Source organism: Ostrea edulis, chromosome 4, assembly GCF_947568905.1.
Source record: "Ostrea edulis chromosome 4, xbOstEdul1.1, whole genome shotgun sequence".
Classification (NCBI taxonomy): Eukaryota; Metazoa; Mollusca; class Bivalvia; order Ostreida; family Ostreidae; genus Ostrea; species Ostrea edulis.
This window is the reverse complement of record NC_079167.1, coordinates 6,971,917-6,987,529: the sequence shown is the minus strand read 5'-3', so window position 1 is coordinate 6,987,529 and position 15,613 is coordinate 6,971,917. Positions and strand designations below refer to the sequence as shown.

Below are 15,613 nucleotides of genomic sequence, written 5' to 3'. Positions count from 1 at the left end.
TGAACCGAGTGATATTTTTTGTTTAGTTTTGAACTGAATAAATTTGAAATCCTTTTTTCTAGTTTTTATTGATTTGCTAAGTATCGTGATATGTATCATATCCTGTGTAAAGTATCATGATACATATTGGATCGGCTAGAAAGGGTATCCTCCACCCATACCCTCCATACAACAATAATTTCCAAATAAAGGGGCAAAACTCCTGCAAGAGAGGTCAAAATGGATCAAAATTGCAATATGATCTCAATTGATCCACAAAAAATTATACATAGCAAGTTTCAGTCTGATATGCAGAGATGCCAACCCCTTGAATTGTTTTTGAGAAGTAATCCAAAAAGGCCGAGTGTATAGGGTCAGCCTAGGGCCCCAATGGGGTCCAGGGACCATGCCCTGGGCAAGAGGTTATGAAGAAAAGGGAACCCATCCTACGTTACGTACGAAAAGAGTGATAAATGGGCAGATAACTCAATGTGACCGTAAAAAATTTCCCCTCCAAGGCGTTACCCACCTATTGTACCAGTCTTAAACGACCACCTGTCTAATGCAACCAACAACCATAAGTTTTACAACCTTTTTGTGTAATTTTACGAAATTTTACCTTTATGAAACGACTACATTTTTCGATTACAACGCGATTCCTACTTTCTATTTCGGTCGAACATGACTATTCTGGGAATTATCACCCCTAACACTTTCGTTTTAAAATGCAAGAGTATTAGTTTGGCGGTGATGTTGTTTAATCGACACTCTGAATCAATTATCATACCCAAGCTATCAATTGGTTAACGTGTAATCAACATACAGGGTCATGTGGGGTTAATGAACAAAACCCGAGTTATTGTTTATTCAACTAAATCAAGGATCAGGGAATCAAGACCGTTGTTTCCGAAAGAGTGAATTTCGACAGACTATGAGATGTGTGAGGTAAATCGGATATGAAATCTCCCACCTGGTACCATTACGTTTAAAAGAGTGGAAAATTTGCCTGATTGCGATATAAATCCGGTAAATATTATGCTTGGGACTGAAATTTTAAATGGAGCATTCACGGGTTTCTTGTACGAGAGGAAAAAAAGTCACAGGAAAGTCAAAGGAAAAAAGTCAGTCTATATGCATACCCTTTGTAATTTAGGGAAATATTTATGTCTTGCACTTAAGTTGTGAGAAAACCTTGTTGAAAAGCTATTCTCCATTGCTTGCTTGAATTTGGACACCGCCATACAATGTCATTTTTATGTATTTATGTATACACATTGTAACTGATGTGATAAGACATATGTCTTGAGCACTAAAGAGAGTAACTATATGTGAATTTAAATTTTAAGTGATATAATTTCATATCTTAATCAGTTTTATAGCATTAAAAAAAAATTGTTATTTCAACAATTAATAAGCACCCAGAAGCACCTGTAGTCCAGAAATGATATGACAATATATCCCACATCATTAGTCTAGTGAAACTGTTTGTTTATAACATGAGATGTTTGTAAAACATATATGCCCCCCCCCCCCCTCCCCCCCATGGTGCAAAATTGAAAAGGGTTATACACACACATCATTTAATTGATAGTGGTATCATCATTTCAAAATATTGAGCAGACAATATCTTTCTATGTCAAGAGTAAATTGACCATGTGAACTAAAAATCAATAGGGGTCATCTACTCTTTATGCTGTTCCAATATTCCGAGTTTGGTGTCAATCAAGCAAATAATTCTTAAAATATAGGAGACAATATATTACTATATCCAGTTCAACTATTGACTTTTGACCTCAAAATCAATATGGGTCATCTTCTCCTGAAGATGTACCAGTGTACTAAGTTTGATTTCTGTCAAGCAAAGGGTTCTCAAGATACTGAACGGACAGTATATTCCTATGTCCAGTGTGACCCTTGACCTTTGACCATGAGACCTCAAAATCAATAGGGGTCATCTTCTCCTGAAGATGTACCAGTGTACTAAGTTTGATTTCTGTCAAGCAAAGGGTTCTCAAGATACTGAACGGACAGTATATTCCTATGTCCAGTGTGACCCTTGACCTTTGACCATGAGACCTCAAAATCAATAGGGGTCATCTTCTCCTGAAGACCTACCAATGTACCAAGTTTGATGTCTGTCAAGCAAAGGGTTCTCAAGATATTGAGCGGACAGTATATTCCAATGTCCAGGTTGACCCTTGACCTTTGACCATGTGACCTCAAAATCAATAGGGGTCATCTTCTACTGACAATGTACCAGTGTACCAAGTTTGATGTCTTTCAAGCAAAGGGTTCTCAAGATATTGAGCGGACATTATATTCCTATGTCCAAAGTAGATTGACCCTTGACCTTTTGACCTGAAAAACAACAAGGGTCCTCTTCTACTCATAACCAACCCACATATGAAATATCATTTATCATCAAGTGAATGGTTCTCAAGATATTGAGCGAACAACATGTGGTCTACCGACCGACCGACAGGTGCAAACCAATATGCCCCTCTTCTTTGAAGGGGGGCATAATAAGCAAACAGAGCTAGGTTTCCACAACTTAAAGGACACATCGCTTGTTTCCAAAGTATACAAAATTACTGGCATTTTGTCTATACTGAGATCATCCTATTTTTTTCCTACCAAATTCGCATAAACCAAAAAATGCTAATTTTTTCTGCAGTGGTTGCTACCTTCATCATCCGATGAAACAACAAAGAAAGACATTTTAATTGTTTATATTTTTATGCATTTTTTAAAATATAAATTAGAATTAAATTCTAAAATATCACATGGTTGATCCATTTGTTACGTTAAACAGAACAGCCCACACACCCTTTGACCTTGATGACGCTCCTTATTTGGTGATGGTTATGCAGACAGGTGGTACTAGAAAACTGAATCGAGCTAGTTTGCAACAAACACGTATTCATTGTAAGTTGAAAGCAATGCAAATTTCAAAAGAAATATAAGAGAAAAGATTCAGTTAATGTAAATATATAGGATTATCGCAATTCACCTTTGAATTAGAACGCTTTACCCGATATAGTATTGCGTTGTGTGACGACACAATTGAATGAGACGATTGAACAATTTGAATGACATGTTTGATGTAATACAACAAGAGTTTTAATTGGCCGATTACAACCCGCCCACTTTCTCGGGCGGATTCAGTGTAGCTGGAGAACTGTACATAGCTCTCTGAAAAGATCCACCTCTTATAAAAACCTTCGATTTACGGGTCACAAAAAGCTGCGGACGGTTGAGGCCTGATATTGGTATATTCTTGTGTTGCTGTCTCATAAACCCAATATAAAAAAATCTTAAAATATTTTCCTACTATATACTTGTGTCCAAACATACCTTCAAATATTCATTAAAGCCACACACGACCCGAAAACTTGCAGCTTCAAATGATTTCGTTTGTTGACGTAGCCATGTTAGGTAGCCGGTCAATTCGAACTCTTGCTGTTGGTATCTCTTCATAAAATTGGTTGTAAGTTATGTATTCGCTCTTCATTTATTATCAACACGAATAATTAATAGAAATTAAAACATTTTTTGTACCAGGTTTTGTAAAGGTAAAATAAGCTCTTGATGAACGAAAATGCTACACAAGCCCATTAGATGGAGACCGGCCGGCGCGGCACAGCCGCCCATGACTAATGAAAGCCGCATTGCCATGAGTTTAGCTATTTGAATAATTATCATTTAATAGGGCTGGGGTGGTATATTATTTAAACTATTTAGCTAAAATATTTGTGGGGTATTAGTACACATCTAGACGCTATTGTGCTAGTATGGAAATGAACCGGGATTCGAATTGACTGGCTACCTAACATGGCTACGTCGAATAACGAAATCATCAAAAGCTGTGATCGAGTTTTTGGGTGGTATGGGGCTTTAATAAATATTTGAAGGTTTGTTTGGACATAAGTATAGTAGGAAAATATGTCAGGAATTTTTTTGATATTAAATTTATGAGACAACACAAGAATACAACTTTTTCTCTTTCTTCCTTGAAGTTTTTCTTTTTTCATATAGCATCTGGCCGTCATGTTTTCAAATGCTGACTACTCCCGTATAAGGGAATTTGGGCGGACTTATACATATGGACCAATGAGAGTTTCTGTTGCATTTCGCAATTGTATTACAAACAGATTCAATTGTGTCGTCACACAACGCAATACTATATCGGCCAAAGCGTTCTAATTCAAAGGTGAATTGCGATAAGACCAATATGAACTTGTTGAAACTAAACTCTACCTTTAAAGGAAAATCCTAATATACAGGTGATTTCAGTATTGAATTCTTAATATTCATTTTGTATGGGTGGTGGCAGGGGAGAATCTTAATTGTATGGGTGGTGGTAGCAGAGGAAAATTTAATTGTATGGGTGGCTGTCTTAAAAATAAAGTGCCTTCCCTCCCCCCCCCCCCCCCCCATTTTTTTTTTTGGCTGGAATAGCTCTAAATAACATTCTGATAGCTAAAAAAAAATTTCTTTTACCTACCTACCATCCTCAGAAACTTAGGATCGGTCGAGGGGAAACAAACATTTTTTTAAATATGGCCCAACTGAATTCAACCAACCGTGTATTGCTTGGAAATGTGTATGATATCATGCAATTCAAAATTGTTAACTAATATCAAAATTTACATTAAATGTGATTGCGTTTCTTTTGTGTGTCAGTATATAAAAGTCAACTAGAGAAAATTCAATTACTACAAAAATGAAATAAAACAAATACCTTTGCTTAATTCAATTTTCCTCAATTCTTGTAAACATGACATCGTTCTCTCATCTCCTTTAGGATAGGGTCTAAGAGTTTTAAACAAATAAAAATCAGTCTTAGACTGATGTTTCAATCGACATAACACATGTAACAAGATGCAAAACAATACTACATTGATTCAGAAGAATTTGTTATGAAATAATGATGAGACAATCATTTCAATTGAAAAAAAAGCTATACTGCTAGTTTTGTTTACACGCTAAATTCAAGCCTGCGTTACCTTGTTTACATCCCATTTAAGAATTCTTCACTCAAATCTTAAGACTTCATCAGCTGTATGGGAAGTGCCTCAATTTTTTAACTAACTGGTGGCATGGTCGTAGCAGTGGGGTTTTTTTTCATTGTGCCTGTGCCTACTGTGACACTGGACCTCAGTTTCTTAAGGTCTTGTCAGTAACACCTGGCTTTCATTTCTCATGCTGGGTGCTTCAATCTTTTGATGCAACATTCTAGTGCAAAAAAGAAAGGAAAGAAAAAAATTACTTTCAATTTCAGAATAACCCAGGGTTGTGATTAACATATGAAACCTTAGGCGCCATGTGAGCCCCTGATTTTCTAAAGATTACAGGCCCACAATATGATTCAAAGGCCCACATTGTATATCAATTGCCAGTAAAGACCAACAGAAAAATTTATTTTAGTGACAAAACATTCTGTTTGCCATTTCCATGTCATGACCGGCCCCGTGTGTGATGCAGCAGTAGTGACACCAGTGACAGCTACATCGCTTTAATTACAATTCTTATGAAATACACACTCATTACAATATGCCGGTTTCGAGATACGTCCGAGTTATTTCCCTTTGAAGAACTCTCGTACTTAGTAAGGTGCAAAACAACTTGTTTACACGCGGGAGTGGGACAGATATTCATCACTGCATAAGTGAATCTACTCAGTAAGTTTATCATACGCAGTTTCATCACCCATTTTTGATTGATACACAAACTAGTAAGTAAATGATAAGTATTCAAGAAGTAATTAAATACTTAGAATTCCTATTATATCACTTTATTTTGTTGCTCCTACCTATCATATCCAGGACATTGCTAGGAAATATGGCATTTTATTTATGTTTCCACTTTGGTAAAACATTTCTTTTGATAGTATTTTATATTTCCTACATCAAGTATTTAAAAAGAAGTCGGGTTTTATACATTTTATCGTCTTTCTCACTGACTGTAGTACCACTCTGTCCCACCTAAGCATTCAATGTTCCACTAAATGCACCTCCTACACAGGAGAGCTCTAATCTCGAAACTGGCGTATTGTGTTAAATCAAAATATCTCATTGCTACACTCTACATGATTGATTGATTGCATCTTGCTCAACGTCTCGCTTAAGAATTTTTCACTCATATGGAGACGTCATCAAGACCAGTGAAGGGCTTCAAAATTAGGCCTATGCTCGGGGCTTACAGCCATTGAGCAGTGAGGGTTCTTTAGCGTGCCACACCTACTGTGACACGGGACTTCCATTTTTAAGGTCATCTCTGAGGACCCGTGACATTCACACCTGATGCCGAGCGTTTGGCGATGGCACTGTCACTACCTGTTTTAACGACTTAGGTTTGCGCATGCAGGGCGAACGCTCTAACCTCTTGGCCACCGCGTGAAGATTATCAGATAAATTTTAAGGAAAATAAAGAAAAAGTTAATTTCAACCCCTGTTCCCATTAAATAGTAGATAGTGCAATTTTCATTACACTACAGATTTTTCCTGTTTTCTTTCAAATCACATATATTCAATGGCTATGTTAGGCAGACACATACCGGGCGATGGACACCTATTCTCATATAATGTGGACACTTTTTCTGAAGAATTTTTAAAAAATAAAGTTTTTAGAATACTTTTTTGAACGATAGGTTATGAAAGAAGAACATTCATAACAAAATTTAACACTCAACCACAAATCATTAAAAGATATAATGCTCAGTGGAATAGATCTGTCCATTTTCAGTTTGTAATCTATGTTATCTACACAGTTTAGCAAAACATCTTAATTCAATACATTGTTACATTAGAAAAATTACTTGATTTTGAGAGTTTACAATGTACGAAAGTTTTTGATATACGAATTGTAAAATTAGTAAAGAAAAATTTATATCATCTCTAGAATAATCAAACAATTCGCGTATTCTATAGAGCAATTGTTTCAGATCAAAGATTTTTTAACTCCATCACTGTAAAGAGAAGGAGAAAATTTTCTGAAATGTTACATATAAATGATAGATCGACTTGTATAGTTATGAAATAAACAAAATATCGCACACTAATCTAAATGATAGTGTTACGATAGTGATCAAAAAGGAGATAACGTAGATTACAAATCGTCAACATTTCACAATCTTTGTAATGTAACTTGAATGAAAATGTCACATTTTAAAATTTGTTTTCTTTCTTTGAATTTTTTAAAACAGAAGCAAGCTGGCAGCATTATCTTAATTTTTTGTTTCATTTTTATAAGTCTGCGTGTAGTTCCTTGTGTAGTGCAAGGGAAGTTCATAAGGAAGATATATATAAAATACCATCACCTATATTCATATTTATTTTTTAATAAGTAATAGCAAGTAAGCATACCTAACATTGAAATCGATAATCAACAAACGGACGATTTTACTTATTTCTATTCTTTATTCAGACAATAACAACAAATACGTAGTATATAAAATAATGGCATTATATATTTGTCACATTGATACGTACTAGTATCACAGATGTTATTGTATTAAATTTATCAGAATTTGCATCACTTATGGTATTGAATTTTATGACACCTTATTACAACAAGCGTTCAAATACACAACATATTTAATAAAAATTGTAACATACGAAATTAACTAAAATGAAAAGAACATCAAAGCATCAAACGCCATTTTGAATTACTCTTGATCTGATGTCATAAGTTTTAACTCCAAGAACATTTTTGATGCATGATGTGTTTGATATTCACTTATGTGTTTTGTGAATGTCCTTCTATGGTCTACCCATCTATAAAAGAAAGAAAGAAAACAATAATGAAGTTGTGAGATCTTTGAAATAGATGATGCGATATCTATGTAATCTACGTTGTGAAATGTTGTAATCTACGTTATCAAATTTAAACAGGCTTTGCTTTCCTAGATTTGAAAAGTTTTTAATAAATATTCAAATAATAGTGTCAAACAAATCATAACCCTCATAGAAAGTGAACTAACATTTGCGAATTTCCGCTGTAAACTATTTTTTGTAATCTACGTTATCGACCAATCACACTGAATATATTCAAACGATCTATAGAAAACTTACACAAGACATCTTAAACTTACAGACAAACAGGGCTCGAAATTAACATATGCCCGTTAGTCTGTGACTGGTTAAAAGTCTGGCGGACTGACTGACATTTGTTCTAGTCAGTCCGATGGGACTGGTTAATTTTCTAAAGCATCATTGTGGAAAATATACTTATGAAATTTTATACACACATTTGGCATGCTTCGATCTGTAGATATCAGACGAATCTGATTCGTAAATATAAATCCCACATTTAAGTGTTACAATATTATCTGAGACATATTGTGTTTAATTTCATTTTAATAACATTAACGAAATATGTTTAATTATTTCTGGAAAACTCTGTTGGACTGGTAAAATTTTCTGCGGACTGGTTGAAATTATACCACATCAGTCCGACTGGACTGGTGACATAAAAAGTTAGCTTCAAGTCCTGGACAAATAGTGATTTGATGTTTTTAAAGTGTTATTATCAAGATATAGACATGTTCTTTTCCCTTGGACACATCTTAAAATTGTTTTCATCAATAATTTGTATGTGCTGTTTTGTACGAAATTCAATGCGTTGTGTGGAAATTGATAGAAATGATGAAATACATATCATATTTACATGAAAATTGTTCCTGATACATTTTATTTCAGGTGATATGTTATTGTTGATGCTAATTCATTACTTACTGTATTCTTTGCTTGGTTGTCAATGTTTATTAGGTGACCTTTATTCAAAAAATGCTTATTGGTTCTCTTTTTTTCTATTTGGAAATTCAGTAAGTAGTATAATATCAAGACTAAACCAGTATAAAAGATCCGGCAGGGTGTTCCGATTTGTTTTACTACCACCATTTAGCCCAAAAAGATGGAAATTACAAAACACACGGAACGTAGATTACATCACGTAGATACATATGAGCATTTTCTTTAAAAAATTCTTATTTTCCTTCATCAATGTTATAGTATTCATAATTTTTTCCATCACTGTCGACAAAATGAAACAAAAATAAACAGATTTACTTTTAGATATGAAATGGTTTTGTTGCAGAGTGATCACGTAGATTACATTCTTATCCGTACACTCGAAAATCCGACCGTTTTATCATCTTCAATATGTGTTTTTTAGTTATAAAATATTGGTTTGATTTGTGTAATTTATATAATTTTATGTTAAAATACAATTTTAATCCTTTAAGAATGAACATTTTAACCCAAACCATCTCGATTGAAAAGCTGGGAACGTAGATTACATCGTTCTTGGAGACATATGTTCATCAGTAATCGTAAATTCCTTAATGTCAAAACAATTTAATTCATTTAATTCAGAATAAAAGCCGGTCATTTCCTCAAATTATTTGTATCAAAATTTTTATATTCAAGTGAAGTTAAGTGGTTATATGCAGATGGCCTTATATGGTACCCCAAAATGCGACATGGCGAAAATCCCCAAAATCTTGTCTTTCCCGTGGTTGTCGTTAATAAATTTATAAAACTATGTGGACCACAGTTACAATTTTAATTACAACATGTTAAAGTTTGATGGAAACTGCATGCAATTTCTATGAGCATTCTGCTTTTATCTACATGTTCAAGGCAAGGAGACAGGTTAATCAGTAAATTGTCCACATTATTATGAGAATCCCACCACTCATAGGCTAGGTAGAAAATATATAGGCCTATATTTTCCTATCTGAATGCACTTCAACAAATCTTAGTCCATAGTTTCAACTGGATTCTAATTGCATGGGTGGAAACCTGGGGAAAATTCTGGATCCGCTCCTATACTGATATAGGGTGTCGGGTGGTTTCGTCCCGATTACATATTCGCACCAAGTGGATTCGTACCTTTACCTGTACCCAAGTGGATTCGTCCCGAGTGGTTTCGCCCCATTGAGTAGGTAGCAACTGTGGTCGGAACGATTGATCAGTGCATACTCTCCTTTAACGATGAGCAATTGAAATTAGGGGATGAATGCTATTTATTAATTTACCGACGCCCAAGGTATGTTCATTTTGATCATTATACCAACAATTTTTGGATGTTTATATACGGCAACAGTGGTCGGGATGATTGATCAGAGCATACTATCTTTAAATGATGAACAATTGAATTGAAATTAATGAATACTAGTATACAGTATATTAATTTACCGACGTCCAAACTATGTCCATTTCTATCATTATACCAAGAATTTTTGCCATGGCAAGTTGCATTCATTGTGGAAAATCAGTAAGTAAAAATTATCATATAAAACAGAATTAGCATTATGTAGATAAAATTAGTGTGTCTATTATGTGATTTTATTAATCTTAGGTATATTTATATAAATCTCAAATTGAAGAATTCAATTTAATAGCATAAACGTAAAGCAGCAATGTAGTAAAAGTAGTTGATCATTTTAAGAAAGTGAATTTTGAGATATGTTAAATTGTTATAATTTTAAGATATGTTAAATTGTTATATTATTTTATGAATGTAAGCTCTCTGAAAAGGGATTCTATAAAGATAATGTTAGAAGCGATAGCAGAAATGAAATAATTGAATTGCAATACCGGTAACTTTATATCAAAATCAGTGAAGGATTTGTGATTTTTTAAAATAGTGATAGTGATAGCTGCAGTGCAAACTATCTACTAGGGTCGTTCAACAATATTGTCATACAAAAACTTGGATTACTATATATGCTATCCCAAACGTATATCTATTCTATTATGGATGTAATAATACAGTATGTGATTAAAAATCCAATGATATAAATTAATGGGTTTTTTTTTTTTTTAAAGAAATACCCGTAAAAAACAGAAATAAAATATCATTACAAAATTGGGGCGAAACCACTCGATTAGTACATTGGGGCGAAACCACTCGACTATAAGGCAATGTTCTACCTTAGGTTATCTGCATGGGGAAGAAACCACTCGGTGCGAATCCACTCGGTGCGAATATGTAATAGGGACGAAACCACCCGCATTCCTGATATAGAATAGGGTCTGTAAGTCTCGTTTGGTTTCACTTTCGGTTTTACTACTTCCGGGTACAACAACATGTGGAATATACAAAGTCGTAACAGAGAATCGGCGCTAATATGTAATTTGGTGTATTGTTAAGCGATCGGCTGCATACATGAGACTGGGAAAACCCTGCCATGTAGTTTATTTAGGTTCCTAGTCGATGCTACAGTAAGGAAGCGGTGGATACAAAGATGTAGGTACGTGATATCACAATTCAACGAATAATCATGTCAAATTAACACACGTGTGTATAAACTGATAGAATATACTGGACGTGTTGTTTAGATATTTCAGAGGGGATAGGCCTACTACAAAAGATTTTGACAGACGAAATGATAAAAATAAAATAATAAGAGCAAAAAATTACATGTACTACAATTTCATAAATGGGGGGGGGGGTAAGTTTTTCTTCGTTATTGATTTCAACATTTATTAACATCTTTTACTACATAATTCCCTTCTGTCTGAAAAGGGGAAGGAACACTTATTTATTGTATCAATATAGAAAAAAATAACCTTGCTAGGAAAAGGGGAAAGGGTTGACAGGACACCCTTGATACTACTTGCCTTTATATAGGCTTCTGCATGATTAAATTTTGTATTGTGTTTCAAGAGAACTGGCATATATCTTTATTGTATAATTATGTAAAAGTGACGCATGACCTTGAAAAGAATGATTGTAACACTCATATTCTGTGCTTATTTCAGAAACTACAACTTTGTTGTGTAGTGAGCCACTTTAAGTCAATAAAAACAGCAACTTATGGTATATTACTTTTTTTTCATAGACACAAAGTTACGAAACCTGCTGAAGCAGAAGCATCTGCTTCAAACGTACATGTAGGAACCGAAGTTGATACTGCTACCAATATATCTGTACCAGACAACAATGAAGTGCATCTACATGATCACGAGTATACAGCACCAAACCCTCAACATTTAAAAAGGTACAGTGCACGATACAAGTATTCTAGTACATCAAACCAGGAAGTTACAACGGTTGTTAAGTTTAGTGTCAGGTGGTTTTTCTGTATTTTCTTCATTCTCATTTCAGTGTTATCTAAGTTTATAGGCACACCAAATACTATAATGGTATTGCTTTTGTTCTTACAGCTTCCCTTGAAGACTAGGATGTTGTAAACTTGCAGTGAGAAATATACCTGCTTAATTAAAGGAAACCATCCTTGACAATTGGTAACATCATAATTGAAAGACCCTGGAAAGGTATGTTTTAGCGGTTCGTTAAGGAAAAATTAACAATGCACTTTCTATACACTGACTAGTTATCAATTTCACAGGTCAGCGCAGATTTCACAATATTCAATTACCTAGTAATTTTAGGGGGGTATAAATGTTGCTGTATACACCATTTTCTGTGGATATTTTTCATATATTCATGAAATTTTGTTTGAAGGGATCATGAACACTGTTGGGAGTGTCCATTCAACTGAAATATAAAAGTCAGAAGAATTGAAGATTGCAATGGATGCAACACAAGTGACCTAATATGACCAAATTGATATGAATAGCCAGTTTTTCGCTTGCAGTAATGACAAGAGTCGCCACAAAGAAAAGACCTTAATTTGTATTACACCTAATGCAGCTTATTTCCATTCTGTATGCTGGATACAAATCTAATTTGGCAATTGTGAACCATTGTGGCATTTTAGAGAAGTTACAAGTTGGTGATATATTCCTGGTGGACAAAGGATCTTGTATATTTGACAAACTTCCAAATGACATGACACTTAATATCCCATTCTTTCTTACAAATAAATCCCACTTCTCAAAAGAGGATGCACAACTTTGCTATAAAATTTCCAGATGCAGAATCCATGTTGGATGGGAAAATGAGAGAATAATTTTTTTTTAAAATTCCTTTGCCATATTCTATCATAGTATAGATATTGATCTGACAAAATATTTCAGGTTTGTGTGGATCATGTGAATTTCCAGGTTCCCCTTTTGAAGGAGATTGCAGATAAATCCTACAAACTTATTAGATTAATTGCATGTATATATATACCTTAAATCTGCACATACCTGCCACATTGAATTTTTAAAGTTAAAAGTAATGAATACCATATATGCAATATAACTTTTCTACATATTTATATAAATATAAAGCCTTTTATATTCATATGAATATAAAGCCCTTTGGAACGTCTCCATCAGAATGAAATATTCTCGAAAGGAACGTTAAACAATATACAATCAAACATAAAGCCTTTTGTTCTCATTCTGAAGGTTTTCAAATCTGCATTATTAAAAAAGAAGTAAAATCCATTGTTTTAGTAAATGCATGTAATTGAATGATTTTTGTAAAGCTGGACACTGTGTCTATATATATATGTATTTTGGTTCATCTAAAATAAGAAAAACTCTGTCTATAATGTTTATTCAATAAATATACATGTAATTACATAACTTTGATAGATGTACCACTGATATCATAATAAAGTATATGTGGTGCATCTATCAATGTGGTTATGTGTGTGTATTTTAGACAGCAAAAATACTTCATTATTATAATTAAACTCTATCACGCTTAAAAGGTTGACCATAATACATCTTTGTCAATGTGAATTATTTGAGTGTCACTAGGAATCCACACTAGCAAATCACAGCATTGGGTGTCTTTCAGGTGGTGTTGTCCTTGAATCTGATGCCAATATTCAAATTTTGTTTTGAGGTGCAGCGAACCATCCCTTGCATCACATTCTAAAATGGCAAATGTCATTACATGTATTGATAAAATATACATGATTTACAAGTGCTCTGATTAGTGGTGAAAGTATTATACTGCAATATGCATACTTATTTTGACATAGATGTACTGCAGTATTCAAAACTTGATGCAAGTAAAGTTTATAAAGAACATTAGCAGTTCAATATCACAATGAAGCCTAAGTAGTATTTGTATTTCATTCATAAAATGTTACTTTAAAATTATAATAAACTTGGATACATCCATAGTGATATATATGAATACATATATGTACAGCTAATGTATATGTATTAGGTACACATACACATAATTGTTCAATCTATAATGCTGACTTACCAAGAGGGAAATCCCAACATTTGCACAGGCCTATTTAATTGTCATTGTTTGAGCTGAAAATGGGCACTTAGCCTCAATTAAGAATTTCAGGGGTTGCTGAAAATGGCCTGTTGCCCTGCGGAATGAGGATGCAGTTAATTCCTCCATTGTTGTTGTGAACTTTGACTGTGCCGACTTTGGATGTTTTATCCAACTACTGGCGTATTTTACATTGAACAGTTTTATTTGCCTTCTTATATCTGAAAAATTCCAATACATGTATATCTACATGTAAAAAATTTATCTTCACAGTTCGAACCCATTTATTACCTACTTTGGGTATAGATAAGATAAGTTTATTCCAATTTTGGGCCCAGAGGGCATAACAGCAAGACAGTTTATAAAGAAAGAAATTTCTAAAAAGAAAGAAAGTTTACAACATATAAACTTATATCATAATAGATATAGATCCAAACATGTATTGACATTATTTTATCTTTAAATTGTGTACCTGCCTTTGAAAATTTGCTGTCATATGAAGATCGACACTTATACTGCCCCATTATGGGCATACTGGCATCAGACATCCACATTAATGATGACTGCACAATGAACAACACCTTTATCCTCAGATTCAAGGCATATCTATAAAATATTTTTAAAATATTAAACAATCTTAACCCATCTGTGATGTAACTGATATAGATAGGCATATTTAATGCGCTTTGTTTATTGAATATACAACTGTACACTGCAGGTGCCTAAATGTATCGTTATTCAACCCCCCCCCCCCCCCCCTTTTCCGATCTCCCCAGTACGTTCGTATAAATACAAAGCAAGTTTTATGCATAATCCGTTTTTATTTTCAAGTATTAATATACTTTCAATTGGAATGATTTGAGAATATAAAAACGTATCGTACATCTCTCTAGTTCATAGATTATGCTTTTACCAACCTGCTCTTCATCTGCAAGACGTACCCTCGTCGATGCTTGTACACTGGCGGTTATTACACGTAATTCGTCAAACACGAAGCGAAGAATCCTCGACCACTCCACTAATGCTTCAATTCCCATGTTTATCTCGTTAAAACCTCCACATAATCGATTGATAACGCTATATCTATGTATACCACTCTCTACACAGTGCAGTCTGAGATGTTGATGTACCCGGAAGTTAATAATCTCGCTAAATCTCGGCAATCACATGACGAGACTTACAGACCCTATACATGACATGCGTACTGTAGAGCTCTGCGCTCGCTCAACATATTAAACCAATTAAAAACAAAAATACGAATCATTAAACGTTAAAAATATAAGTCATACTTACACATTGCGTCAGGCATTCAATGCTTGTAAACTGCATTGCTATCAAACGCCGCATGGTATCTGTTCTGGTACAGCTCAAATACCATGCAAAAACGTGCGCCAAAATGTCTTAAAATACAAACATTTTATGAAATTCTTCCGGAATATATACTGCTAAATCATTTGGACATGCTCAATAGTCATCGAAGGAAATTTGTGGA

At 34.1% G+C, this 15,613-nt stretch overlaps 1 protein-coding gene and 2 long non-coding RNA genes across 5 annotated transcripts in view; 1 reads left to right on the top strand and 2 right to left on the bottom strand.

The window, feature by feature from the left end:
- The window catches only part of LOC125668811 (uncharacterized), an 18,988-nt gene extending 3,395 nt beyond the window's left edge, over positions 1-15,593 (bottom strand). Inside the window, exons 1-3 of the long non-coding RNA XR_007367776.2 lie at positions 15,415-15,593; positions 4,986-5,214; positions 4,721-4,791 (exon numbers count right to left, since the gene is read on the bottom strand). This is a non-coding gene — a long non-coding RNA (uncharacterized LOC125668811). The remainder of the gene's footprint in view (positions 1-4,720; positions 4,792-4,985; positions 5,215-15,414) is intronic.
- LOC125673430 (uncharacterized) lies at positions 11,045-13,264 on the top strand. The gene is made up of 4 exons (XR_008802186.1): positions 11,045-11,236; positions 11,828-11,986; positions 12,153-12,263; positions 12,454-13,264. It is a non-coding gene; the product is annotated as an uncharacterized LOC125673430 (long non-coding RNA).
- LOC130053956 (uncharacterized) lies at positions 13,422-15,258 on the bottom strand. 3 transcript variants are annotated; one of them, XR_008802185.1, is made up of 3 exons: positions 15,063-15,258; positions 14,594-14,727; positions 13,422-14,342 (listed from the first exon to the last, which is right to left on the bottom strand). XR_008802185.1 is itself a non-coding variant. In XM_056161778.1 (3 exons), the coding sequence occupies exons 1-3, from the start codon at positions 15,047-15,049 to the stop codon at positions 14,134-14,136; spliced, it is 354 nt and encodes a 117-aa protein (XP_056017753.1). In that variant the 5' UTR covers positions 15,050-15,258; the 3' UTR covers positions 13,422-14,133. The 3 variants fall into 3 exon arrangements, 2 of the variants coding, with proteins under 2 accessions (XP_056017753.1, XP_056017754.1); XM_056161778.1 differs by having other exon boundaries at positions 15,039-15,258; XM_056161779.1 differs by having other exon boundaries at positions 13,422-13,760; positions 15,039-15,258.
- Positions 15,594-15,613: the final 20 nt, after the last annotated feature.

What these genes read in the sequence shown, in the direction of transcription:
- LOC130053956 (XM_056161778.1), bottom strand. An exon ending in CAGCAAATTTTCAAAGGCAG is followed by an intron (nt 14,343 to 14,593) that starts GTACACAATTTA and finishes GGAATTTTTCAG; the next exon opens with ATATAAGAAGGCAAATAAAA.